The following is a 27,619-nucleotide window of genomic DNA, read 5'->3' as shown; positions in this document are numbered from 1 at the left end:
TCGAACTCTCACGGTAAACTGAATCATAGCATCGCCTGGCAAGGACATTATAACAGCAGTGATTTTCCTTCGATGGTTTCCCGGTGAGAGGACACATTGCACGAGGATGCTGGATGCTCGTTCCGGCCAAAACAGAGAAACCATATCGCGCCTTTATTATCATTATCGTGGTGCCACTCTCGAACGCTCTCCGGGACACGATCGGTATCCGATAGTGATAAACAAAGACCCGAACGCTGAGGCTCACGTGCTTCCCTTACGGCTTGTATCGCTTTCAATCCAATCATTTCTTCTCTCGATTATTAGGTGCCTGTTTTATCACCACGCACGTTTGAATGATAACCGGAAGCGTTTTCTGGCCTCGAACAGCTGAAACTGAATTCGAATAACTCTCGCTCTTGGAACATGCGCCATCGGGATGTTATTGTGAAGCTGTGTCGTTACTGGCCGTGTCCCTGTGTCTGACTGCTACCTGCATCGTTCCTAGTTTCAGCACGGTAGCATGGCATTTTTCGCCATACCATCGCGGAATTATGTTGAAGCATCGTATCTCCTAACTCCTTTCGACGTGGCTTTATAAGCGAGTAGTGATGCCAGCTGTGCAAACGTTTTATTTCATAGAAATCAAAACATTAAATATCGTGGATTGAACAACTATTTCTTATATTTATATTCATTTATAAGTGTAGTAAAACACTCCAATAAATGCCCCAAAACTGCATTCTATGATTGGAACCAGAGACCGAATTGAATTAATATTGACTGCACTTGATCTGCATACTTTTGTTTCATTTAAAAATTGAAAGTTTCTCTGGAGTCGGTTCTTACGCGGGGGATACGTACTACTTAAATCCAAAAAACCGCGTAAAAACAAATTCACTGAAATTTGATTTTTCATGGTTTTCTTAAGATTCCCAACCATTTTGAAAAACCGCGGGAAATCCATTTTTTTAAAGTCCGCTTAAATCCCAAGATAAACCGCGTAAATCGCAAAATTCGAGTAAAAAAACCGCGTAATAAGCTACCTTGATGTACTGAAGTATTTTTATTTTTATTTCATTTACATATACGTATTTGAAGCAACAAAGAAATCTAATAAAACTATATAGGAGGAAATACCTATTATTGGCATCATTAGGCCATCCACCAGCAGGGGCTATGGCCAAGGGCTTGACGACCCCTTCCCAGGCCAACTGCAAGTTGTGGTACCTGCCTAGGATGTGGTGGGGTTTGACAGTGGGCTCTGTTCAACTTTTATAGAAAGCTGCATGTATCTGCAAGCAGAGGCGTCGCGTGATCAATCTTTCGACCGGTGCACTGCTGGATTAAATTTAATATTTCGAGAAAAACACATATAAAAGAACCTGCAATGACACATCCAATATAAACGATTCATCTTCCAGTGCGTCTCTCAAATATTTGCGATTTGTGTTTCGCCTATCTGCTTCCCAGCTATTTCTCATTTTCCGAATTTTGTAAAACGGGACGATGCATTAATTGAAGGAAAGAAAATGGAAATATATTAATCATGATCTATTGTGCCTTGCAACAAAATGACAACTTTAGTGTTCATTTTCCAAAGCTGTCATAAATCTGTAAAATTTATCCGCAGTACAAATAGCACGTACTATCAAAGCGTTTGCCGCCAGAATCCACAACGTGGCAGGCAAATTTTTAAAAACATTAAAGTTCTTCTTTTGTCATGGAACGCTTTGAGAGAGCAGAAATGCGCGTGGTTTAAGGCTCCCCCAGACCTAGTCGCCGCAATTCTATCGTTGGATCGCTGCAGGCAATGTTCCATTTACGCTTCCATACCAACGGCGACAGAATTGCAGTCGCCAAGCGATAGAATCGCGTCGCGTGTGTTTGGGGGGACCTTTACTCTTCTCTTTCGATTTTGTTACGATCGCGCGCTCTTCACCGAATCGCGCATGCTCTGTTTGAAGCGGATTTGGTAAAGCACCAAACCGTACATTGCCAACTAAGAACGCTTTAACTACCTATACATTACCGATTGAGGTTATAGTGGATGACCTACACATATAAAATAATGCGTGCATGACTTGCTATTTACCGCATGGATACAAATCAAGACCAAGAGTTCGATTCCCGGTGACGGTCTAGGTAATTTTCGGATTGGATATTTTCTCGACTTCCCTGGGCATACAAGTATCATCGTGTTAGCCTCATGATATACGAATGCAAAAATGGTAACTTGGTAACTTGGCTTAGAAAACTCGCAGTTAATAACTGTGGAAGTGCTTGATGAACACTAAGCTGCGAGGCGGCTCTGTCCCAGTGGGGGATGTAATGCCAATAAGAAGAAGAAAGACAGTCGAGATAGCGATTCAATAGAAAAGCCGAGGTACTGTGCGTTAGTGACACTTTTTATGAAGAACGCCTTCAACAGCGCAAGCTGGGATGCCATCGTGCTCTCCGTGACATCGGCTAAGCTGCCGGTGGGCCAGTACCGGATTTTGGAAAGCTATTTCCAGAACCGTGTACTATTATACGAGACCGATGCCGGTCAATGAAGCGTTCCTATTACCACAGGAGTTGCGCAAGGTTCAATACTGGGCCCGGTACTATGGGACCTTATGTATGACGGGGTTCTGAAGCTAAAGTTCCCTCCTGATGTTAAGATCGTTAAGATCGGTGACTTAGCCTTGGAGGTCTACGGGGAGTCGATTCCCGAGGTAGAACTGACCGCTGCACACGCGATCAGCACGGTGGAGGAGCGCTAGAGACCTGGAGCTCGCTCAACTTAAGACGGAGGTGGTTATCGTCAACAACCGTAAGTCGGTTCAACATGCGGTGATTCACGTGGGTGAAGTCGCGATCGCATCAAAGCGGAGTTTGAAGCTCCTTGGGGTCGTAATAGACGACAAGCTGACCTTTGCCAGCCATGTCGACTATGCGTGCAAAAAGGCTTCGACTGCCGTTGCGGCATTATCGAGGATGATGTTCAACAGTTCCAAGGTGTGTGCCAGTAGACGTAGGCTACCGGCAGGCGTTGCCGTATCTATTCTTAGGTACGGCGGCCCGTCCTGGGCGAGCGCTCTGGGGGTATCCAGTTATCTGCGGAAGCTGGAGAGTACGTACCGCTTGATGTGTCTCAGAGTGATATCTGCCTAACGCACGATATCACACGATGCAGCCTGCGTGATTGCGAGCATGATGCCAGTCGGGCTGGTCATCCGGGAATACGAGGAGTGTTTCGAGTTACGTGGCACCAGAGGAGCACATCAACGCATCACGGTGACTTCGGTTGCCAGATGACAGCGCGAGTGGGATAACTCTTCTAAAGGTAGGTGGACCCACCGGCTGATACCTAACATATCGCGCTGGGGAAGTTCACTTCCATCTGACACAATTCTTGTCAGGCCATGGCATGGCAGAAGAGTGAGCGCATAGGTGTTAGTATGGACTGCACATGCCGAGGTAGGAGGGTCGTAGCGTAGAACTGTTGCTACCTATCGCTATCGACCCCTCGAAGCATGGCAGAGGAGAGTAGAGTGCGCATCCAAGTCTGTTTCACGTGGTATGTTAGAGGTGAGAACTTAAGTAAGTCCCACATGATGTTTCAGAGCGTGTGTCAGGATGTGTCAGGGTGTGCTAAAGTGAGTACCCAAAAAAGTCTTAAATTGGTGTGCTAGAGCATGATTCAGGTGGTAGGGTGAACACCCAAGTTAGACTCGTATGGCATGTTAGTGGTGAGCATCCAAGTAAGATTCATATGGTGCGTCAGAGAGAGGTGTCTGTTTGCAGATTTGCATTCTTCCCTCTATAAAAAAATGGTCTGCATATTGTATCGAACGACTACGACCAACCTTGCATAAACTTTGCAGCATCACGCGGAATGGTAGTCCGAATCACTTTCTCCCCCCGCAAGAATGTCCACAAGGCCACATGGAGACCACCTAACCAAGAAACGGAAAGCCAAATCGACCACGTTCTAATCGACGGCAACGTCTTCTCTGACATCACGAACTTTTGGGCGGCTACAAGACAGTAGACTAGACCAAGACTACGCGCAGGAGCTGGAAGTGGCATTCACAACGGCAGCTTTTCTTGAAGATGGCTGGAGAGATATTCCGTGCTGCACTTGTCACGGTGCCCCCGAATCAGAGAAACGACTGGTATAACGGCGAATGTGAGCAGTTAGTTGAGGAGAAGAATGCAGCATGGGCGAGATTGCTGCAACATCGCACGAGAGCGATCGAGGCACGATACAAACGGTCGCGGAACAGACGAAACTCGATTTACCGGAGGAAGAAACGCCAGTAGGATGATCGAGACCGTGAAGCGACGGAGCGACTGTGCCGCGCCAATTACGCACGAAAGTTTTATGTCAAGCTGAGCCTTCCACGTAAGGGCCACGTGCCACAGCCTGATATGTGTGAGGACATAAACAGGAACCTTCTTACGAAAGAGCGTGAGGTGATCCAAAAGTGTGGTACTATGAAGAGCACCTTAATGTTTATGTGGCAGAAATCGATGGCGGCATGGTGGCGACCTTGGGAGCACGCGTGCAGAACATACGTCTTCCGACTCCGGATCTCCAGGAAATCCAGGAAGAGATCCGGCTGAAAAACAACAAAGCCACCGAGGTTTACCAACTATCAGGAGAGCTGGTTAAACACGATGGTGAGGCACTGGCTAAAGCGTTGCACTGGGTGATTACCAAAGTTTGGGAGGATGAGGTTCTGCCTCAGGAGTGCATGGAAAATATCGTGTGTCCAATTTACAAAAAGGGCGATAAGCTAAATTGTAGCAACTACCGTGCAATCACATTGCTCAACGCCGTCTACAAGGTACTCTTCCAAATGTTATGCCACCGACTAACACCAATTGCAAGCGAGTTCGTGGGGCAGTACCAGGCGGGTTTGCAGATCGAGGCATTCTCCTTTCTTGGAGGAGTCACGATGGCCCAAGAAGCTACTGATTTCTTTTTGGTGGCCCACGAAGCAAGGACTGCGTCTAACTGTAAACGGCCTAGGTAGCAAAACAGTGACGACGTTGAACGCAAAGCCAAAGAAAGACATAAAGACCAATCGTCATTCGGACGAAACAAATCGGGGTACAGTGGAGCCCGAGGGGCGCCCACCCAAGGCGACTTCTCGGCCTACAAAATAAGGTGAAAGGCACCAACAAGATGCAAGTCGTCGGGCCTCAGGAGAGTACCAGCCAGCCTGAGCTATCGGCGCAACGGATCGAAAATTCCTGGCAGCTGAGTAGGGCGAAGCGGAAGTCAAACGCATCAAGGACAGAGGCGAATTTTTGTTGGTTAAAACCGACAAAGAAAAATACGCCGAAGTCCTGAAGATGATGCGGCTGGCCGAAAGAGTTTCGGCTCTGGGACAGAACGTGCGAAGCGTTATACGCTCCAAGACAGGGGAACTGATCTTGGTGTGGCAATGTGGAGCACAATCGAGCTGGCACTGCTCACAAGTAGCTGGCCCAGGAGGTCCTGGCGTCGAGGGTAGGACGTTAGGAGCAGAAGTGACGCTCCAGTTTAAACAACTGGAAATGGAATAACTCCTCAAAAGGTAAGTGGATCCTACGGAACAGAAAGGCATATACTGTAAAAAATATAACAGTTTTTATGCATTACTATGTTTGAAACTCAATTTGCGCATAAGTACAACATGTGAAAGATTCAGTTCGAAAAATGTATTGGATTTTTATACAACAACACACGCTAAGAAAATCTCACTCATGTTATTTTAGTGTATCTAAGACACGAAAAAGGCACAAACACCGCTAGGTGGATCAACTGAGTTTTTTTAAGTTGCTGCAATGCATTCAAATGAATGCAAATAGAAGATAATTGATGATAATAAAGAAATCTATCCTCTTTATGTGTTTTTTTTTATAACATTTTACAATACACGAGAAAGGCACCATCACCGACCACTAGGGTGAATTATTTTGGGTTTTTCAAAAAATGTTTAGGCACTGATCAACATTTGAGAGCTGCTGAAACGTGCACTTCGAGAATAGATGGTAAATCCCAACCACTATTCACTTGGACCGAAGTGCAATTTGCACCAGCAGAGTAGCAATAATTGATATGTAGGGGAAGAGGTGGTAAAATGAACAGTTGGTTATATTTATATTAAAACACTATTTAGGCGTATGTTAATCATGCACACGTTTTCCTCGAAATAAAATAAGGTACCTGAGCTAATATTTTGGTTTTGAGACCAAACGAATAGCTATTACTATCCAAAATATCAAACGAGGCCGTAAAAATAGGGTCTGATGTAATTTTTTACCATTTTTCCGCAAGCTTTAATTCTCAATAAATTCATAATAACATTGATTTAAACTGGTTCTAACCACAGCGGCAAATAGGACAACCTTCACAAAGATGTTGCAGGGGTAAATGGTAAAATTATTCTAAATTAATGATTTCGTGTGTGTTACTTCTACGTGAAGTTAAACGATTTACAATGATATGGAAATGCTAATATCATCTTCCAAACTTGGACGTACATGTTCATGATAGCATTAGAGGCGAAAGTATAGAATTGATAGTTCCGTTAGGATACGGCAGGCATGAAGAATGTTTTTTTAGAAGTCGATTTGAAAGAAGTCGATCCGCACGCGATGTAAATCATCATTGTAAATCGTTTAACTTCACGTAGAAGTAACACACACGAAATCATTAATTTAGTGTACTACCCTTGGTGGGGGCATCCATCAATTAAGCTGTTATTGGTCGACGGTACAGCAGCAGTGCCTTTCTCTGCTTTGTTCTCTCCGAGGCAGCCAAGTTGGTTGCGACGAGACGGACGCAATGAGAAAACAGAACTGTGCAATAAAAATCCTATTCGACTAAATGCTGATGTCATATTAGAAATTTGGAGACAGTACTCGTCGATAGCAAATCCTTCCGCACGCGATGGCATATGAGCAAGTCAAACCACCTTCCTTTTGCCAGTGGAGATATATCAGCTTCCACACTGATATTCTTCCCTCCCCCTTCATACGGGAGCTTGGCAGAAGGAAGGTCGTGCGATATGTGCCATCACAAATATTGCCCTCCGCTCGCTTTAAAATCGACTTCTATAAAAACATTCTTCATGCCTGCCGTATCCTAACGGAACTATCAATTCTATACTTTCGCCTCTAATGCTATCATGAACATGTACGTCCAAGTTTGGAAGATGATATTAGCATTTCCATATCATAGTAAAATTATTGTTTTGCATAGTTAGAGGAAGAGTTATTTATCACAAGGCACGTATGGGGGTAAAATGAACACTTGTATCAAACTTTCACAAATTTATGATAAAAGTTGTGCGATTGTGAAGTGGAAGTACAAGAAACAAATAATATCAAATAACCAAGAAAAAACTTTGAATATGTAAATTTAATTAAAAAATAATTGATATTTTAAAACTTTTTTCCTTATTTTTATTATTTTGATAATTAAGAGCTTTTCAAAAGTTATACCAGATTTTTCAAAAGGCTCTCGTAATCTCAATAAGTTGTATATACAGTGCAAGAGTAAAAAAAAGAAAATTACGTGTTTCAAAAGGGTACAAGAAGCGATGTTCATTTTACCACCAGGCAGTGTTCATTTTACCCGCACTATTTTTGTACATGCGAAATTTCGATGTTTTTTATTTCGATGAAAAACTATATAAAATAATGTTTATTAGCGAAAAAAATGTTCAGTGCAATAAGAATATGAGTTAAATTGCTGAACCAAGTGATAAAACTAGCAAATTATCCTCGTTTTATGATTGAATTCAGCGCAAGTCCTTAACGTGTTCATTTTACCACCTGTTCCCCTACAGGTAGTCTAGTCTAGTCAGGAGCTTGTAATGGCGTTACCGACTGGATTTGCTTCACTTATTCAATTTTTGGCTTTCTCAGTCTGTGGATTTAAGAACGATTTTTGTTTACGTTCCCGACGTTTCGGCCGATTGGTTTTGGCCTTTCTCAAGGGTTGTAAAGTCTATCGTCTATCATTAGATTCGGTTCTCCACTTTAGTTGCTCGGAGAGTTTCGCTATCAGACGCTAATAGACGTTGCAGTTGTCATATCAGTGATAACATTACAAATTAAGCACAATTACAACGAAATTGCAGGCATGATAGCGAAACTCTCCGGAGCAACTAAAGTGGAGAACCGAATCTTACGATAGACGATAGACTTTACGACCCTTGAGAAAGGCCAAAACCAATCAGCCGAAACGTCAGGAATGTAAACAAAAATCGTTCTTAAATCTACAGACTGAGAAAGATAAAATTTGAATTAGCTAGTCAGGAGCTTTTGCTACAACTTTTGTGAAGGCCTTGTATATTGTTAAGCGTAAAAAATATTTTTCGCCTTTCTCGTACACTGACTATGATGGCATATCAGTCCCATTTTTGCTGGATTTTCTTTTCATATGAGACAAATATGTGACTGTTGGCAATACACTAAGTAATCGTAAAGTCTATAGTGTCACTTCAAAAATTATTATTTTTTAGGAGGCCCTTAGAATCCTATTAGGCCTTAGAGGCTTAAAGGCCTATAGTATTATATATCGATCGTCTCAATTCGACGAACTGAGGTAATGACTGTAACGTGTGTATGTACATATTAGTGTGCACGTGCATCATTTTTTAATGACTAACGTGCGAGAAAGGCACCTACGCCGATGTGTGGATTAATAGGGATATTTTATTTCACTTCTAAGGTCATTGATCGTTAAGCCGAATACCTCCAAAGAGCGCTTTATGTTACTAATGAAATATCTGGAGAAGCATTAAGCTTAATCGCATTATAAAGGTACTTAAACAAAAATGACAGAAACACCGTTTTCGACCAAAGGTTGTACAGTATGAACACTTAACACCTAGCATGAGACAAAAACGGACAGGACACATAACACCCAGTGGATCATTGGATAATTTTTCGTATCACGAAAAGTTTTCTCCTTACCGGAGCGGGAATCGAACCCACCACGCTCCATAGCACATGCGTCTAGGCAATTGACGTTGCAATCCGCATGGCCACGAAGCCCACGCCTTAAACACGATTTTAGCCACTGTGTATCCCATTTGTTTTCTTTTATAATTTAATTTTCAACTCACCTTTTTTGTTTATTCATATATTTATTTGGCAGGCACTCTGTGTTCTTAACCGCTACTGTGCCGTGAACTACTGTGGTATTCTGCTGTACAGAATCCACACAGATTCTATTTTTAGATATCCATTACTCGTTATTGTTGTCTTTGCCAGTTCATCTTTGTCGTGCGTCCATTGTGTCCGTATGTCCATGTCGTGTATCCAATGATCGTTGCTTTGTTCGGTTGCCATTTATCTGGGTAACATTGGAGGAATGCCTCCGAGAAGAACAAGTTGTCAGTCGTCACCAGGCAGCCGTGACGGTAAGGCGCGTACCCCAAACGCCACCGTATGGGCTGCAGATCCGGCGACTGACGAGGGTTTGGTGGATGAGCTGGGAATAGAACCCATGACCATTCACTTATAAGGCGAACGTGTAGCCAACTACGCTACGGGACCCCCTATACTTTAAAAGGTTGGAATCATCGATATTAATTGATCAGATTATTTGAGATTATACAGGGATGATAAATTTTAGCGCTATTTTGGACAACGACCATGATTTGTTAGGCATCTTATGTAGATGTAGCCTGGAAACAATGTCAGTATCAGAGCAGTTGCCCCACACGGTACGGTTTTCCGGGGGGTTGGGGCGTCATATTATACCGTCTTACCCATATTTTTCACTTGAAAGAGTTAAAATTTCAGACATAAACATAAAGCGCATAAAAATGTATCAAGCTATAAAAGTAAAACACAAACAGTTAAATAATGTAGACCAATATTTTAGTTTGGCATCCCTGTTTTAGATTCAAACAGGCTTTGAAATTTGCTAGCGTAAGGCAAATGCAAAAAAAATATCTGTATTATAACGCACAGAAGCTAATTTATGGCCACATAATATCATTGCCACTTGAACCTGTTTATGGGCCCTATCATTGCACAAGGTGACGGGGTGAAATTCTCGCATTTTAATGCTGATGATACTGAAATATATTTTCCCTCACAATGTTGTCATGTATACAATTCTAGTCTATTGGCCTTTCTTTTATGGGATATAAATTTAATAAGCCATGCGCATCATTTTTCGATAAATTTAAATTGAATTTAAGAAGCCACATTCTATGAACGTTTTTCAAACGTTGGAAGCACGTAAGTGAAAATACTTCACGGCTCTAGCACGTACAATATTCCACGCTTGGTAGATTCCGCCGGCACAGGAAATGTTTTGTCATCCGGCAGAAGGAAATTTGCTTTCTGCGTCTTGGTGGCCTAGGATGCCACTATTTGATGCCTCTTCTAGTCGATGAGAGGGGTTGCTAAGGAGGGGACTGGCTTACCCACAGCTTATTTGTACATATTGATTGTTCATGCTGTTGAATAATGATCCGAAGTAACACATTTCAATTGGTTCCAGTAACTAGTAGTGTGACTGAATCTAGTTATATATGAGTTGCAGCAACTGACTTGGAAATGTGTGCTACATGTCCGCATTATGACAGCCACTATTACAGAAGAGATAAATCCATCAACATTTGTTCGTCATCTATTTAATGATCCTATGTTAATTGGGGCCCATCTTAGCCGTGCGGTAAGATGCGCGGTTACAAAGCAAGACTATGCTGAAGGTGGCTGGGTTCGATTCCCGATCCGGTCAGGAAATTTTGGTGAATTAGAAACCTCGCAATTAAATAATAACTGTGGAAGTGCTTAATGAACACTAAGCTGCGAGGCGACAATGTCCCAATGGGGGATGTAATACCAATGAAAAAGAAGATGTTAATTGTTAATATAATTTAACTAAAAATGCAAAAAATATCTCGATTTTTTTTGTATTAGTCGATTCTTTGACTTATTAAATGTAAACTTTCTCCGATCATTCAAAAATCAAAACAAAGTTTGAAAAAATAGTATTGCAGTGTGAACCGGTATGAAAAAATCAAGCAAAATCGATTTTTTGTTTTTAGTTTTAAAAATAGTTCGAGGAGCAAAAAAAGTAGTTTCTTTGGAAAAGTCGACCTTGAATAATCAATCGATCGCACGAATAAAAATTTTTAATGGAAAAGGTTATTTCTTATGGGTACATAGTACATATGCTATCTGACAAATTGTAATCATAGAGCTTTCATACCATCTAGAAATTAAAAATATCTCAATAATATAACTAATAACATCCTCAGATGCTGGATTCTTGGCTAATAACAAGAAACTCAGTTCTAATAATAGGTGGATATTTCAGTGTTCTGTTAGTACCATCGTTTAGTTCCCAAAAAACTGATTGTTTAAACAAATATTTAAACGTGAATTTGTCGAATTCTTGGCAGCGTTAAATAAACTCACACCAAGGCAAGAACAGAATGTGGCAATATTCTACCATCTGTTAATGGCGTTAAACTGTGTGCGGACCGAAACACACCCGAAACTATGATCACAACACAAAAAATTCGGATCCATCACTCAGCAACAAGCCGCTGAATGAAATCTCCTAGTTCGAGAAACTCCTCTAAATCATTTCCTCACACATTGGGATCAATAATTTGCGCGATTTATTATTGTTTTGGGCGAAGCATCAATAAATAGCAACACCCCACTTAGCGTTTTGTTGCGGTAATGGGAAACCGTGTGATCGTTCAATGAAGAGATCGCCACTACGGCTTTCCAACTTGGTTGCACCCGGACTTGGGCGGCTTGAAAGGCCCGCCGCATTCATCTGCGCGTTAGTTCTCCGTTCAGTTCGTTCGCCGTCACACTCTGCATTGCTCAACGGAAATGTGTTCCGGTACTACATTCAAATTCCTGTGCTACTTCTATGCATGCTGTAATATATTCTGTGCAATTAGCATCGCGGTCGGGGCAGACAAAGTAAGTGAGAAAATTACGCGGGATAACTGTAGCAGCAGTGGCGCTACTGCTGGGAACGATGCCCAGCAGGACATTTGCAACAAGAGTAAGTTTTCCAGAATGTGGTGGAACCGTTCGCATTTATTTAATATTGAACTTGATGTGTTCTGTTTCCGGTTTCTGTCGCCGGCGTTCTATTATGCAGAAACGTATGCTGCATTGGTGTTCATGCTGGCATTGGGATGTTTTATGTCTTTGCTGCTGGTCGTTGGAGTGTCGATGGTAATTATATTCAACCATTATTATCATTAACTTTCGAAAACCGCAGAAACTTCTGATTGTTTATTTTCTATTTTCATATTGCTGCTGCAGAACAAAGGAGTTCTTATAAAATCGTTTAGGATTTTTCTATATGTTAATATGATGTTCTTGTTTGGATGTTGGTTATCGATATTTTGTTCATTCTACGAAAGCGACAGTCAAATGCTTATGCTGTTGTGGGGTCTCGTACTTGTTCTTTGTATAGGTAAGCTAATGAATTATTCATTGATAAATATAATTGTTAGTTCAAATACAAATACAAAAATACTAACAAAACAAATATTAAATTCTTCTTTTGTCGTGTTGATATTTGAATATTGAAAGGAGGGGAGATTTAAAATTAAGAAATTGGTCAAAACGAAATGTCAAAATTTTACTATTTTTACAAAAACAGTTTGAAATCCTCTATCGAATAATTAAATTAGACCTCAAAAATTTGAGAGAGGAAGACAAAAGAAGGAAATAAAATTTGTTCCCATCTTATTTATTCAATTTATTGTTGATTCTTATCGGCTACATATTTTTTCTTCACTACAGTATATTTTGGAATGCAAGTTTGGATCACAACAGGAGCTTACGAAGATGTCGAACGAAAAACATTTGATGTGCCAGGGGATGATAAACCAGGCAATTTAAAGATACTCTATCAATAGTGAACAATGAGGTATGTACCTAAAATAAAACGTTGTTAAACTTTAAACCGTGATATAACCAGGCGAAATAATAAAGGTATAAAAATAATTAACCAATACCTATATGTTGTACGTATGAAATTTTTATCACAGCAATTCCAGATTACGATGCCTACATCAACTTTAGATCTTCATGTAGGGGAAATGTTCCGATCTCCATCTCGCTGAACATATATTCTTCTCATCGTGAAACAAATAAATACGGCACCAATTTCGTCGCTTTTTGTAAACATGCGTGCTGAAAAAACAATCAGAAAAAAAAACAAATCAATTTCCTTACCATCGCTTTGTTTTTAATGAGATGAACATCGGAGCAAGGATTAAATGGCTCAAAATAGACATATATCCCATTTTGTTCCTGTGTGTATGTGAAAAACAAATGACGCAAGTCACGTGCTAGTTTCCTCGGCTAAGAGATAGAACTTTTAAATTCTTATTAACACGGACACTCTACGACGCAACTGTGAGGTGAATATAAAAAATGAAAGCCATTCAAGTGTAGTATTAATTAGCACCAAATTTAATTGAATACCCAAATACATGAATTCCATCAGATTTCTGTGATCATTACTTAAACAAATCGTACTCTGTTTTAACCCTGCCAAAAAATATTGTATCCATTTGTTTTCGTGCTTGATAATTTAAAACCAACTTAACCCTTTCAGGCCCACAGGGTCATGTATGACCATCACAGAAAAATAGATTTATAAAATCGCACGATGGATAAAAGTGAACACTGTCTTCAGCGAAATTGCTTGAAATTAACTCCCCTATCAGGGAAAAAATCAGGCATGGGATATCATGGCCTTACGGCAACCTAGAACGTCATGAACACGGTGAAGCTATGAACATAAACATAATAGGTATATTGGCAGCGGATTGTACTGTTTCAAAATAAGATTTTCATTCAAACGAATCCGTAGATTTACCGTGATATACAATTAACTAGTTTTCCTTGGACGTCGTAAGCTATCCAAACTATCCTTGAGCTCAGGACATGAAATCTACAGCTGCGAAAAGCTTTTTTTGTAACTCAAAGTTTATTTGAGTATTCAACCATGTTCGTTACATCTTATGGAAGGTGAGAAAAACACCGCAAGGTAGTTCTGGGATATTCTAGGTTATCCAAACTATTCTTGAGTTCGGGACTTGAGATCTACAGCTGCGTTGAAGCCTTTTTCGGTACTCAATGCTTCGATGTACATTCAATTATATCCATTACACCTTCTGGGAGATCAACGGATATCGTAAGACAGGTTTGAGATATTCTGGGTCATCCAAACTTGTAACGTTTTACGTTTTTGCAATCAATTTGTGATTAAGTCAAAATAAGAATTTATGACGTTTTTCTCTTTTTAAGTAAAATCATAAATTAAAGTTATTTGGAATTAATCAAATAGTGAAACATTACATTACGTAAATAATTTGCAAACCAGACGAAAAGAAATTTGAAATTTAAATTGGATGTCGATTACGAGGTTTGTGTCTTGACTAAATTATTATCCAAATTGAAATTGACCATGTACTGTTGTAGTGTTCTCATGTGCTCGTTTTTATCGACTCACCGAAGGCGCGCACTCTTTGTCGCCATTTCAAATTTATTTGGCGCAAATTTAAAATAATTGACGACTTTTCAAAAGGATAAGTTTCTTTATAAAATTCAGACAAGAACTCGATCATTTCGCTAAGTGAACGGCTGGTAATCAGAAGTGTTTGCGAGTAGGCTACGAAGTTTTTCAGTATTTTAAGTTGAGTTTGGCTAGTTTGACTAATAGGTAAAGTGTGATTGGAGTGAATTATTCTGTGTCTATTTTAATCAAATTTCTAAAATTAACAGTTAACGTAGCAGACGTCATTAGGACGTGTTTTTGAATTCCGCGAACACCGAGTTAGTTTAGTGAAACGTACAAAAGGTAAAACGAATTTAAATGTTTAATGTAAAGTTTTGTTAATAAAATGAATTCGCGTTGGACTTTCCAGCGCATTGCGCTTTTGGTACGGGCTGGAATTTGTGTATTCGACCGGAGTCGGGTACGGGAATACGTGTGGCGTCTACAGGGGCAGCCATTTCGTCCAACGGACATCGAGAGCTCGAGCGTGCGTTAAGGCCCGCCTGTAAAGGTAGTTAAACGGAGGAGGAGTGAAGTCGCTCGTCTAAAAGCGAATCTCGGCGGTCGCCAATCAACCGTCGAAGGTAAGATCCCTAAGCCAATTCCCGTGGATCATTTCCGAGAGTGCGGTCCCCGTAAGTCGTCATTAATCGTACGCATGACCGAACCCGAACCTTCGGTTAGTAGTTTTTCTTTCAGTCCTCACTCGGTGAACCGGAAAGGTACCGGCTTCGCGGGTCGTTGGGGGAAAGGAAGCTACTAGCTTGAGGGAACGGGTATCTCGGACCACTCTCGATTCCGAAATCGGAAGCCTTTCGTCCAGCCGCCACTCCCTCCGCATCTTTAGTTTCGGCCATATCGCTCGAGCTCGACCTCCATCGCTGCGCGCCAATCTGCAGCATCTGCGGCAAAGCCAATCGGCCGCCATCGCCACAACCTGGTCGGAGGACATCGTCGCCATCTTCCCGGCGGAGTATTCGCATCAGTGCATCGTGAAGCAAAATCCTGCGCAGGTATGTGAGCTTGTATTTTCATGGCCATGATTAGCTCTCTTTTTCCGTACCGATACGTCCAACCCGAATTAAAGAATAAATGCCGTTAAGTAATTTGAGGAAGTTAGCTTGAGTTTTAGTTGTATTGCGTTTCACGGGGCTGGGAAAATTCACTCCCATTGCGTTTGCCGTGGCTACAGTCTTAAAGTTGTCTTCGAAAGTTACTTTCCGTTCTTTTCCGTGGGTTGAGCGAGTTCGGGTAGGTGGGAAGTGGGTAAAGAATATTAAGCGTAAGTAATTTTGGAGCCAGCGACCGTTCGAGAGTCCCCAGAGGTAAAGGGTCTGTGAAAGTCGGGCAAATAGGGAACACGACCGGTGGTCTCTCTTCGAGAGTGGCGCTTAAGCCACCGTGTTTAAAATCACCTCGAAACCATTCGCGAACGGTTACAGTGGCGCCCAACGTCAAAATTACTAATTCTCTCAGTTGAATCAGAATTTTTGAATTTTTTTTCTATTATTATTATTTTAAATTTTAATTTTATTATTATTTTTTTTTGAATTTTTAGGCTAAGTTTTTGAATTGAATTGAATTTATTATAGGTTAAGATTTTTATTTTGAATTTGAATTTTAGGTTAGTTTAATATTTAATTGAATTGAATTACTTCATAAATTTTGTTTCTTTTCATAAACTCAATTGAGAAAAGAAGTCGAAAATGAGTCTTCGGTATATTTTACCGGTTGCAGATCATCTGCTAGAAGACGAAGTGAATTTTGATTTGAAGTTGCGTGGACAGTTAGTGGACCGTAGGGAGAATCTAGAGGATAAGAGAAGGTTTTAGCAAGATTATTGCTTGAAGAGAAAGAAGGTAAAACTACTTGGGTGACAAAACATAATTTCAACGATGAAGTCTTAAGAATTGATAAGAACGTTAAATCCATAGCATTGAGTTTGAACAAGAAATTCGATCTCGCTTTGGTATCCAGACTACGACATTATTTCATTCGAACCAAAACCGCGGTGATTCAGGATGATTCTGAAGAACAAAATCAGGCAAAACTTTGTGCCCAGATTACAGAGATTTTGAAAAGCGTTGGGCATAAAGTCTATACAGATCCAACTGCAGATAGCGAATCAGAGGATAGCAGGAAGAACAGAGGAGAAAGTAGAGTGCAGAAGGGAGTCAAAGAAGAATCAAGTAATGAGGATAAAGTCAAGGAAAAGAAGAAAGAAGAACGAGAGAAACGGGATCGAGAAAAGAAAGAGGAAGAAGAAAGGAAGTATCTGTTGAAGAAGGAAGAAGCGAAGAGAGAGATGGAAAGAAAGGCACAAGAGCAAGAAGAACAAGAAAAGCAGGAGGAATTAGAAGCAGAATGGAGAGAGTTTGTGCTTTGGAAGCAAGATAAATTGTACAAGGAAGCAACATCAAGTAAAAATAAATTACAGGACGATGATACAGGGCCGCCGAAGAGCAGTAAGAGCCAAAAATCTCGTCTGAGTTCAAGAGAAAGAGATATTTTAAGTGATGAGGAAACAGATGATGAAAAGCCGCCGAAGAGCCATAAGCGCTTGTTATCATCCAAAGAAAATTATGGAAAGGAGACTAGAAGAGATAAACGGCCGCCGGAGAGCATTAAGAGCCGGAAATCTCATAAAGGTTGGGAAGAACATGAGGAAAATGACAGAGGTAGGAGTGAGAGGAGGCCGCCGGAGTGCTATAAGAGCCGACCATCACGGAAAAATAAAAGCCCTGACGGAAGAAGCAGAAGGAAGAGGTTCAGTTCGGAAAGTAGTGAAGAAAATTTGAAGAATAGAAGGGTTAAAGGCAGGTCAAGGCGAGTCAGCCGAACTAATTCAGAGAGTGAGTACGATTCAGATAGGAGCTACAGGAATAAACGACAGGATTCAAGTAGAAGAAGGAGAAGATCATCAAGTTCAGAACACAGAAGAAGATTTTACAGGAAATCGCGAGTTGACAGTTGGGACCTAAATTTTTCGGGAGATAGCAGAAGTATTCAGGTGGAAGATTTTTTAAGTAGAATACAAAAGCTTGCGCGTCATGAAGGTGTATCAAAGGAAGAATTACTCATGAATATACACCGAAGACTAAAGGGGGAAGCATACGATTGGTGGTTCACCAGAGAGAGCAATTTTACTAGTTGGAACAGATTCGAAAACGAAATTCGTTTTCGGTATGGAAATCCCAATAGGGACAGAGGAATTCGTGCTCAGATTAGGGAACTGAAACAGAAAAAAGGTGAAACATTCATAGCATTTGTGACAGAGGTTGAGAAATTAAACCAATGTCTACAACGACCTTTTTCGTCCAGAACACTATTTGAGTTGATCTGGGAGAATATGCGTCCGCACTATCGCTCCAGACTATCGGTTCTGGACATAGAGAACCTGGAAGACCTGATAGAAGTTAATCATAAGATCGACGCTAACGATCCAAGCTTCTATAGAGTTCAAGAAAACCGAAAAGAACTTCATCAGCTGAGTATTAAAGACTCGGACGATGACTATTCAGATGATGAACACATTCAATCGCTCAGAGTAAACGAGGTTAGGACGAAAAAGCCGGCCCAACGAATATTCAACAAAAACGCAAACGAAGCGACCTAACGCAAACAGTCAAGAGCAGCAAGCAAATAATGCTACAGGGCTATTGTGTTGGAATTGTAGGAACACAGGGCATATTTGGAGAGAATGTAGGCAGCCGAAAGAGATATTTTGTTATGCCTGTGGAAATCCAGGAAGGACAACTAGAAACTGCGAGAGGAATCATGCTCCGCTATATCAGAGAGGAGCACAGGGAAATTCTCGTCCAACAAACTAGATGCGGGGTGTTTGAAAGGGAATCCAGTCGCCTCGCTGTTGGAAGGAATTCCCAAACAACAAAATACAGTTTTAGAGATTAGGGTAAACCCAAGTGCTTGTCCTCATGTGAAGGTCAATATATTAGGAACTGAAGTTATTGCTCTGCTCGATTCGGAGCAGGTGCCAGTGTGATGAGCGCACTAGATATTGTGCAATCACACGGGTTAAAAATACTGAAATCAAGTATAAAAGTTTGCACTGCAGATGACACAGAACACAAGTGTTTGGGCTATGTGAATATCCCGTACACGCTAGGGACGGAAACAAAAGTTGTTCCCACCCTTATTGTTCCAGAAATAAGGAAACCTTTAATTTTAGGGATGGATTTTTGGAGGGCGTTTCAGATTCGTCCAATGATCGCTTCCCAGAATAAACTTCAGGATTTAGAATTGACATGGACTTCAGGTTTGGCAGGCAATGAGATAAATTGTCTAACTGTTGTGCCACAGTCACACAGTACGAACGAAGACATGATATCGCTCTCTATTCAGCTGGTTAGACCGCTGGAACCAGAAATAAAGTTCACAGCAAAGCCTGAGGGAGACGAATCTTTAGACGTCCTGACCTTGGACTTGCCTGATGAACCAGGCAATGCTATTGACACTATTGAGACTGAACATTTACTATCGGTAGAAGAAAGACAAAGACTTCAGGAAACGTTGAGGCAGTTCGCGTGCACAAGCTCAGGAAACTTAGGTAAAACAACACTGATCGAACATGAGATTGAGTTGGTTTCAGAAGGGAAGATGAGAGACTTGCCGATGTATCGTTACTCGCCAAAGATTTGGGAGAAGATACAAGAAGAGTTAGGAAGATGGGAGAGCCTTAATGTAATAGAGGAATGCACCTCGGAATTTGCCAGTCCTTTGGTGCCAGTCAAGAAAGCAAATGGCAAAATTAGAGTCTGTCTTGATTCGAGACGGATTAATTCTGTAACGAAAAAGACGCGTATCCTATGAGGAACATGACCGAGATTTTCCACAGATTACAGAAGGCGAAATACTTCAGTATTGTGGACTTGAAGGATGCATATTTCCAAATTCCACTGAAGGAATCCTCTAGGAACTACACTGCATTCAGAACCCCAAAAGGCCTGTTCAGGTTCAAAGTGGTTCCCTTTGGATTAAAGAATGCACCGTTCACAATGAACAGACTTATGAATTTAGCAATTGGGTTCGACCTAGAGCCATTTGTATTCGTTTATCTTGATGATATTATTATCGCGACGGAAACGTTAGAAGAGCATTTCCGTTTACTAGAAGAAGTTGCACTCCGTTTAAGAAAGGCAGGTTTAACCATTTCGGTTGAGAAGAGCCGCTTTTGTAGAAAACAGGTAAAATACCTGGGATACTTATTGACAGAAAATGGTCTGTCCATTGACAGCGCGAAATTAGAGCCAATCCTAAATTACCCGAGGCCAAAATCTATCCGGGATGTTAGAAGACTAATGGGCCTGATGGGCTTCTACCAAAAATTTATTCCACGGTACAGCCATTTGACTGCACCGATAACAGATTTACTCAAGAAATGTAAAAAGTTTAAGTGGTCAGATGAGGCAGAGATGGCGCTAGAGGGGCTTAAATCGGTCTTAACATCTGCACCGGTCTTGGCGAATCCCGATTACACAAGACCGTTTATAATTGAAACAGACGCTTCTCAGTTAGCAGTAGGTGCAGCACTGTTGCAGCAATTTGATGACGGAAAACGTATCATTGGGTACTACAGCAAAAAGCTTTCAAGTACCCAGAGAAAATATGCAGCCACCGAGAAAGAGTGCCTAGCAGTACTCATGGCGGTGGAAAATTTTAGGCACTACATAGAAGGGACAACTTTTACGGTAATCACAGACTGCAAAAGCATAACGTGGTTATTTTCGATCACAGCAGCAAATGCGAACTCAAGGTTGCTCCGTTGGGCACTTAAACTGCAATCTTACGATTTTGTATTGCAGTATCGTAAAGGTAAAGACAATATTCTTGCTGATTGCTTATCTCGGATTAACGCAATCCGTATTTTAGACCAAACCTATACTGAACTAATTGACAAAATCGTAAAGGCTCCACACGATTACAAAAACTTCAAAGTAACTGGAAAGTGTATTTACAAGTACGTTGAGGAACCATTGAAATTCAGAGACAAGCGCTTTGAATGGAAGTATTATCCTCCAGAGTCCGAACGACTCTCTTTAATTGAATACGTACATAATCCAGCACATTTAGGGTACGAAAAACTCTAAGTGCGTTAAAAGAAAAGTATTTCTGGCCGCAAATGGCATCTGAGGTCAAAACGTTTTGTAAAAACTGTTTACCTTGTAAGACATCGAAAGGAATAAATATAAACCCAACCCCGACTATGGGGTCACAGAAGAAATATTGTGACTATCCGTTTCAGTTCATAACGTTAGATTACGTTGGTCCTTTTCCTTCCTCCGGTAAGGGTAAATTTACTTGTTTATTAGTAGTAACGGATGTGTTCTCTAAGTTCATCATGGTCCAACCATTTAGGCAAGCCACGGCTTCGTCATTGGTACAATTCTTAGAGCAGGCAATATTTCTGCTCTTCGGGGTTCCAGAAATGGTATTGACAGATAACGGTAGTCAATTTACCTCTAAAGATTTTGCCGCATTACTTAAGCAATATGGGGTGAAGCATTGGCTCACACCTTCATACCACCCACAAGTTAATAACACAGAAAGGGTGAATAAAGTAGTTACTACAGCTATAAGAGCCACTCTGAAAGGCAACCATAAACATTGGACTGAGATTTTACAGCAAATAGCTTGTGCGATTCGTAACTCAGTCCACGATTCGACTAAGTACTCACCATATTTTCTCACATTTGGGAGAAACATGATCTCAAATGGAGCCGAGTACGAAAGAATGAGACATCATTCTATCGGGTCGAATTACTCTTCACTCAATGACACAGAGCGAGAAAAATTGTACCAACAAGTGAGGAAAAATCTATCTGAGGCGTATCAAAAGCAAGCGAGATACTATAATTTAAGATCAAGTAAAAACGCACCGACCTACCAAGTAGGAGAAAAAATATTAAAGAAAAATACAGTATTATCAGACAAATCGAAAGATTTTGTGCAAAATTAGGAGCTAAATATGTTGTAGCATATGTTGAAAGAGTTTTAGGTGATAGCTACGACCTTGTGGACGAAAATGGAAATAATTTAGGAATATTTCATGCAAATTTTCTAAAAAAATATTAAGTTTAGAAATCTTTTTGACAGTTTTATAAATTCCGCATGAGAAATCGCGATAAATTAGTATATTATAAAATACCAATTTTTAAAAAGCTATGACATTACCTAGATCAAAGGAATGTACAAACATAATGCAAAACAACTATGATAAATATTACAAATCAAATAGAAAAAATGGAAAAAATGTGTAAATAGCAAATTGAAATGAATCAGCAATGAAGCAATTGATGTTAGCGAAAAGGCTTACGTAATTAAGTTAGTATTTTAGCGAAAACATGTAATACTGTCTAACCTGAACAGGACTATTGCAAATCTACTTAGAACTAGGTTAGTCTTACGCTTATATTAGTCGATAAATGGAACTGACTCACCCGAGAATCAAAATTAGCTTTCCGGAATAAATAGGTCCACCCGCCGTGGATACTTGGCTGTGGATACACTCCACGCCGAACCTTTTTCGTCCCTTCGATCGCACACATTGAAATAATTCGGGTTTAGTTTTCGAGATTCGATACCTAAAACACATAATAATAGTTAGTATAAGCTAATATGAAGTGAGAAGTGAAGATTAGAACAAATAATTACCTTTGAATTATCGTCCCGGCATATTCTCTGGAGATGTATTCCGCTGAGAAGTGTGGGGGTTACAATTGCAGGATACTTTCGTCGCGTTTCGGCAATGTTTTCTGTGCTATCGATTGATAAGAGTTGTGTTGTCATGATCCGCCATGATGTCCAAAAACGCGTGGAGAAAAAAGGTAAATAACGGCTGATTATAAGACACTGGCATCCGCCGGCGTTGGTGTCTTGAAGGAACTCGTAAACAGTTTCCTTTTTTCCTGATCGGGTACACTCCGGATCCACAGTCGATACGTTCGATTCCTCAATTAATTTCCGGTTCACACTCATAACACATCCCATTGTTGATGGGGGAAGATATCGCGTAGTGAATAATTGCCGCGTGTAAAATTATTTGGATTCGACAGCTCATTTTTTATGTTTCCTTTTAAGTTTCCCCGACGGAGGTCGGTTGCAAAATAATCCCACGACGATAATCTGTAAATAAATAAATAAAAGATTAGATAAACTAGAAATAAGTACGAAAATACCGAATACTCCCCAGTTTTGATGAAGTAATTAGGAAAAAAATCGGTCCCACGACGTCCTTTATAGCAGCTTGTCCAAAACGAGAACACTTTTCCAACAGGAACTGAGTTTCTTAGTTCCTTTTCGTTGTTGTTGTTTATTTCGGTCGTGACAACTGACAGTGCGATGTTTATTTCGCAGACGTCATTCATAATGACAGTGCGATGTTTTGTCAGTTGTCAGTGAGAACTTGAGCGCGATGTATTGCATGCAAGATCAGATGCTGTCAGTTTGTAATTTGAAGTGAATAGGGTTGTGCGCTATATTTTTGAAATTCTAGACTGGTCGAAAAAATGTTTCGATGATAGAATTCAACTTTTAATTTAGTTTCGTGGTTATCAGAGAAATGGGTCAGACACATTGATCTGATGAAATCTGATAATCCAGCTTTGTTTAGCGTTGACTGTAGAAGTGTCAATCAAGGATTGATGATACAGTCAGCCAGGTTTACGTTAGTTACGATCAGCGGTAGTGATGGATGAGATCCATTGAGCTGATCATGGGTTCAGTAGGGGTGTAGTAGGTAGTAAAGACTATTCACTGATATAAAAGCTGAGTAAAACTATTTTATTTGATTCAACTGCAAGAGGGAATTTTTAGGACTGATGTTATGGCTCACAAATCTGGGAGTTATGAAAATTTGATCAGTGAATCTGATCAAATTTTCATAAAACCTAAATTATTAATGATGTAACGTTTACGTTTTGCAATCAATTTGTGATTAAGTCAAAATAAGAATTTATGACGTTTTTCTCTTTTTAAGTAAAATCATAAATTAAAGTTATTTGGAATTAATCAAATAGTGAAACATTACATTACGTAAATAATTTGCAAACCGGACGAAAAGAAATTTGAATTTTTATTTGTATGTCGATTACGAGGTTTGTGTCTTGACTAAATTATTATCCAAATAGAAATTGACCATGTACTGTTGTAGTGTTCTCATGTGCTCGTTTTTATCGACTCACCGAAGGCGCGCACTCTTTGTCGCCATTTCAAATTTATTTGGCGCAAATTTAAAATAATTGACGACTTTTCAAAAGGATAAGTTTCTTTATAAAATTCAGACAAGAACTCGATCATTTCGCTAAGTGAACGGCTGGTAATCAGAAGTGTTTGCGAGTAGGCTACGAAGTTTTTCAGTATTTTAAGTTGAGTTTGGCTAGTTTGACTAATAGGTAAAGTGTGATTGGAGTGAATTATTCTGTGTCTATTTTAATCAAATTTCTAAAATTAACAGTTAACGTAGCAGACGTCATTAGGACGTGTTTTTGAATTCCGCGAACACCGAGTTAGTTTAGTGAAACGTACAAAAAGGTAAAACGAATTTAAATGTTTAATGTAAAGTTTTGTTAATAAAATGAATTCGCGTTGGACTTTCCAGCGCATTGCGCTTTTTGGTACGGGCTGGAATTTGTGTATTCGACCGGAGTCGGGTACGGGAATACGTGTGGCGTCTACAGGGCCCGCCATTTCGTCCAACGGACATCGAGAGCTCGAGCGTGCGTTAAGGCCCGCCTGCAAAGGTAGTTAAACGGAGGAGGAGTGAAGTCGCTCGTCTAAAAGCGAAAACTCGGCGGTCACCAATCAACCGTCGAAGGTAAGATCCCCAAGCCAATTCCCGTGGATCAGTCCCGAGAGTGCGGTCCCCGTACGTCGTCATTAATCGTACGCTGGACCGAACCCGAACCGACGGTTAGTAGTCTTTCTTTTAGTCCTCGCTCGGTGAACCGGAAAGGTACGCGAAGCCGGGTCGTTAGGGAAAGGAAGCTACTAGCTTGAGGGAACGGTTATTCCGGACCACTCTCGATTCCGAAATCGGAAGCCTTCCGTCCAGCCGCCACTCCCTCCGCATCTTTAGTTTCGGCCATATCGCTCGAGCTCGACCTCCATCGCTGCGCGCCAATCTGCAGCATCTGCGGCAAAGCCAATCGGCCGCCATCGCCACAACCTGGTCGGAGGACATCGTCGCCATCTTCCCGGCGGAGTATTCGCATCAGTGCATCGTGAAGCAAAATCCTGCGCAGGTATGTGAGCTTGTATTTTCATGGCCATGATTAGCTCTCTTTTCCATTCCGTACCGATACGTCCAACCCGAATTAAAGAATAAATGCCGTTAAGTAATTTGAGGAAGTTAGCTTGAGTTTTAGTTGTATTGCGTTTCACGGGGCTGGGAAAATTCACTCCCATTGCGTTTGCCGTGGCTACAGTCTTAAAGTTGTCTTCGAAAGTTACTTTCCGTTCTTTTTCAGTGGGTTGAGCGAGTTCGGGTAGGTGGGAAGTGGGTAAAGAATATTAAGCGTAAGTAATTTTGGAGCCAGCGACCGTTCGAGAGTCCCCAGAGGTAAAGGGTCTGTGAAAGTCGGGCAAATAGGGAACACGACCGGTGGTCTCTCTTCGAGAGTGGCGCTTAAGCCACCGTGTTTAAAATCACCTCGAAACCATTCGCGAACGGTTACAAACTGTCCTTGAGTTTGAATCCAAAAGAGAATGTAGCACACCGCGAGAGACTTTTTTCACAAGCTGTCATGATAAACAAGTCGAGTCAAGTACGAGACACTGAAGACGACCTTACTGTTGAGGTCGAAATACGTATCTGTCAAGGTACAATTAAGTGATGGAATTAAATGGTATTATACAAACTTGTCTTATGACAAGTGATGATAAACAACTTATTCTGGAGCGGAGATGTCCTACACAGTTGGCAAAAAATCTGTTCTTTTATTTTTTACAATTTTTAACACTTTAACACTTCAATCTGACAAAATGGTACACGCTAGGGCTTCCATTTTTCCCGGGAATCAACTTCCCGGGAAACGGGAAATGAGATAATAACTACCCGGGATTTCCCGGGATCCCGGGAAATAAAATGTAAGAGATTTGTTTTTCCCTTGAGTGTTAGTCGTGAAACTTTCTCATCGGTTGAAAGCTTCACTGACTTTCAAATGCTAACGCGTCATCTTCACGTGAAGCGAGAAACTGCGTTGCTCGCGAAAAAAAAAATATATAGGTTGAGTTCCACCAGGCGGTCTCATTGATATTTCCAGTCAGATGTATTAAAAATGTTGGTAAAAGATAGGCACAAAAAAACACAGATCGTATGGTAAAGGACATTCCATCCTAAAAAACAGAGGAGGAAAAAAAGAAAGCCTCAAATAGCGTTAGGGAAAATGAGATGGCATTTGTCTTCAACAGCATCCGATACAGAGGTATTGTTTGAAGAGATCAAAAGAGTGGAATCGAGTGATATTAGTCGGGGTTTTTAATTTAATTTGGTGGAAATTGTTGGCTGAAGCAGTCGTTTACGAAAAGTAAAATTAGCTAAATATTAAGCCTTTGTCGGATTAACATTGTGCTCAAGTTATTGCTTTTTATGAAAGTAAGTGTCGAAACAAGAGTTAATACTACTTCAAATTATTGTATAGCTAATAAATGATTTATAACTAGGGTAAATAGAATCCGAGAACAATTAAACCAAATTTGTAGCAGCGTTAAAAGTTAAAAGAATCTGGATTAGGTAAGACATTCGGCACATGTTCGCAACGGCATATTTATTAAAGATGTTCGTTTTTATTACGCGTTGTTAGGTCGAAACCCCCCCGAAACCCCGCAGGCCCAATAAGCCGCCTAGAAAACCAATCATTACGAACAATATAAGAGATAATGCGACTCGATATAATCGGCAAAGACCTAGGCGACGAATACAGGATCACGATTGGAAGCTTGGAACATGGAATTGCAAGTCGCTAGGTTTCGCAGGTTGCGACAGGATGATCTACGATGAATTACATCCCCGCAACTTCGACGTCGTGGCGCTGCAGGAGATTTGCTGGACAGGACAGAAAGTGTAGAAAAGCGGGCATCGAGCGGCTACCTTCTACCAAAGCTGTGGCACCACCAACGAGCTGGGAACCGGCTTCATAGTGCTGGGTAAGATGCGCCAACGCGTGATTGGGTGGCAGCCAATCAACGCAAGGATGTGCAAGCTGAGGATTAAAGGCCGTTTCTTCAACTATAGCATCATCAACGTGCACTGCCCACACGAAGGGAGACCCGACGACGAGAAAGAAGCGTTCTATGCACAGCTGGAGCAGACATACGATGGATGCCCACTGCGGGACGTTAAAATCGTCATCGGTGACATGAACGCACAGGTAGGAAGGGAGGAAATGTATAGACCGGTCATCGGACCGGATAGTCTGCACACCGTATCGAATGACAACGGCCAACGATGCATAAACTTTGCAGCCTCCCGCGGAATGGTAGTCCGAAGCACCTTCTTTCCCCGCAAAAATATCCACAAGGCCACATGGAGATCACCTAACCAAGAAACGGAAAACCAAATCGACCACGTTCTAATCGACGGTAAATTCTTCTCCGACATCACGAACGTCCGCACTTACCGCAGTGCGAATATTGAATCCGACCACTACCTCGTTGCAGTATGCCTGCGCTCAAAACTCTCGACGGTGTACAACACGCGTCGAAGTCGGACGCCGCGGCTTAACATTGGGCGGCTACAAGACGGTAGACTAGCCCAAGAATACGCGCAGCAGCTGGAAGTGGCACTTCCAACGGAAGGGCAGCTAGGCGCAGCATCTCTTGAAGATGGCTGGAGAGATATTCGATCCGCCATTGGTAGCACCGCAACCGCTGCACTTGGCACGGTGCCCCCGGATCAGAGAAACGACTGGTATGACGGCGAATGTGAGCAGTTAGTGGAAGAGAAGAATGCAGCATGGGCGAGATTGCTGCAACACCGCACGAGGGCGAACGAGGCACGATATAAACAGGCGCGGAACAGACAAAACTCGATTTTCCGGAGGAAAAAGCGCCAGCAGGAAGATCGAGACCGTG

The 27,619-nt window shown here is 41.2% G+C and overlaps 1 protein-coding gene across 2 annotated transcripts in view; it reads left to right on the top strand.

The window, feature by feature from the left end:
- The first annotated feature begins 11,811 nt into the window (after window positions 1-11,811).
- The window catches only part of LOC134225729 (uncharacterized), a 49,180-nt gene continuing 33,372 nt past the window's right edge, over window positions 11,812-27,619 (top strand). The window contains exons 1-4 of one of the 2 annotated variants that reach the window (XM_062706038.1): window positions 11,812-12,013; window positions 12,113-12,189; window positions 12,280-12,433; window positions 12,766-12,892. In XM_062706038.1, the coding sequence (XP_062562022.1) occupies window positions 11,836-12,013; window positions 12,113-12,189; window positions 12,280-12,433; window positions 12,766-12,881 (525 nt within the window). In that variant the 5' untranslated portion in view covers window positions 11,812-11,835 and the 3' untranslated portion in view covers window positions 12,882-12,892. Of the gene's footprint in view, window positions 12,014-12,112; window positions 12,190-12,279; window positions 12,434-12,683; window positions 12,893-27,619 lie in introns of those variants that run through there. The other variant, XM_062706041.1, reaches the window with a different exon arrangement.

This window comes from Armigeres subalbatus, chromosome 3 (genome assembly GCF_024139115.2).
Source record: "Armigeres subalbatus isolate Guangzhou_Male chromosome 3, GZ_Asu_2, whole genome shotgun sequence".
NCBI classification, from domain to species: domain Eukaryota; kingdom Metazoa; phylum Arthropoda; class Insecta; order Diptera; family Culicidae; genus Armigeres; species Armigeres subalbatus.
This window is presented reverse-complemented; position numbering and strand designations above follow the sequence as displayed.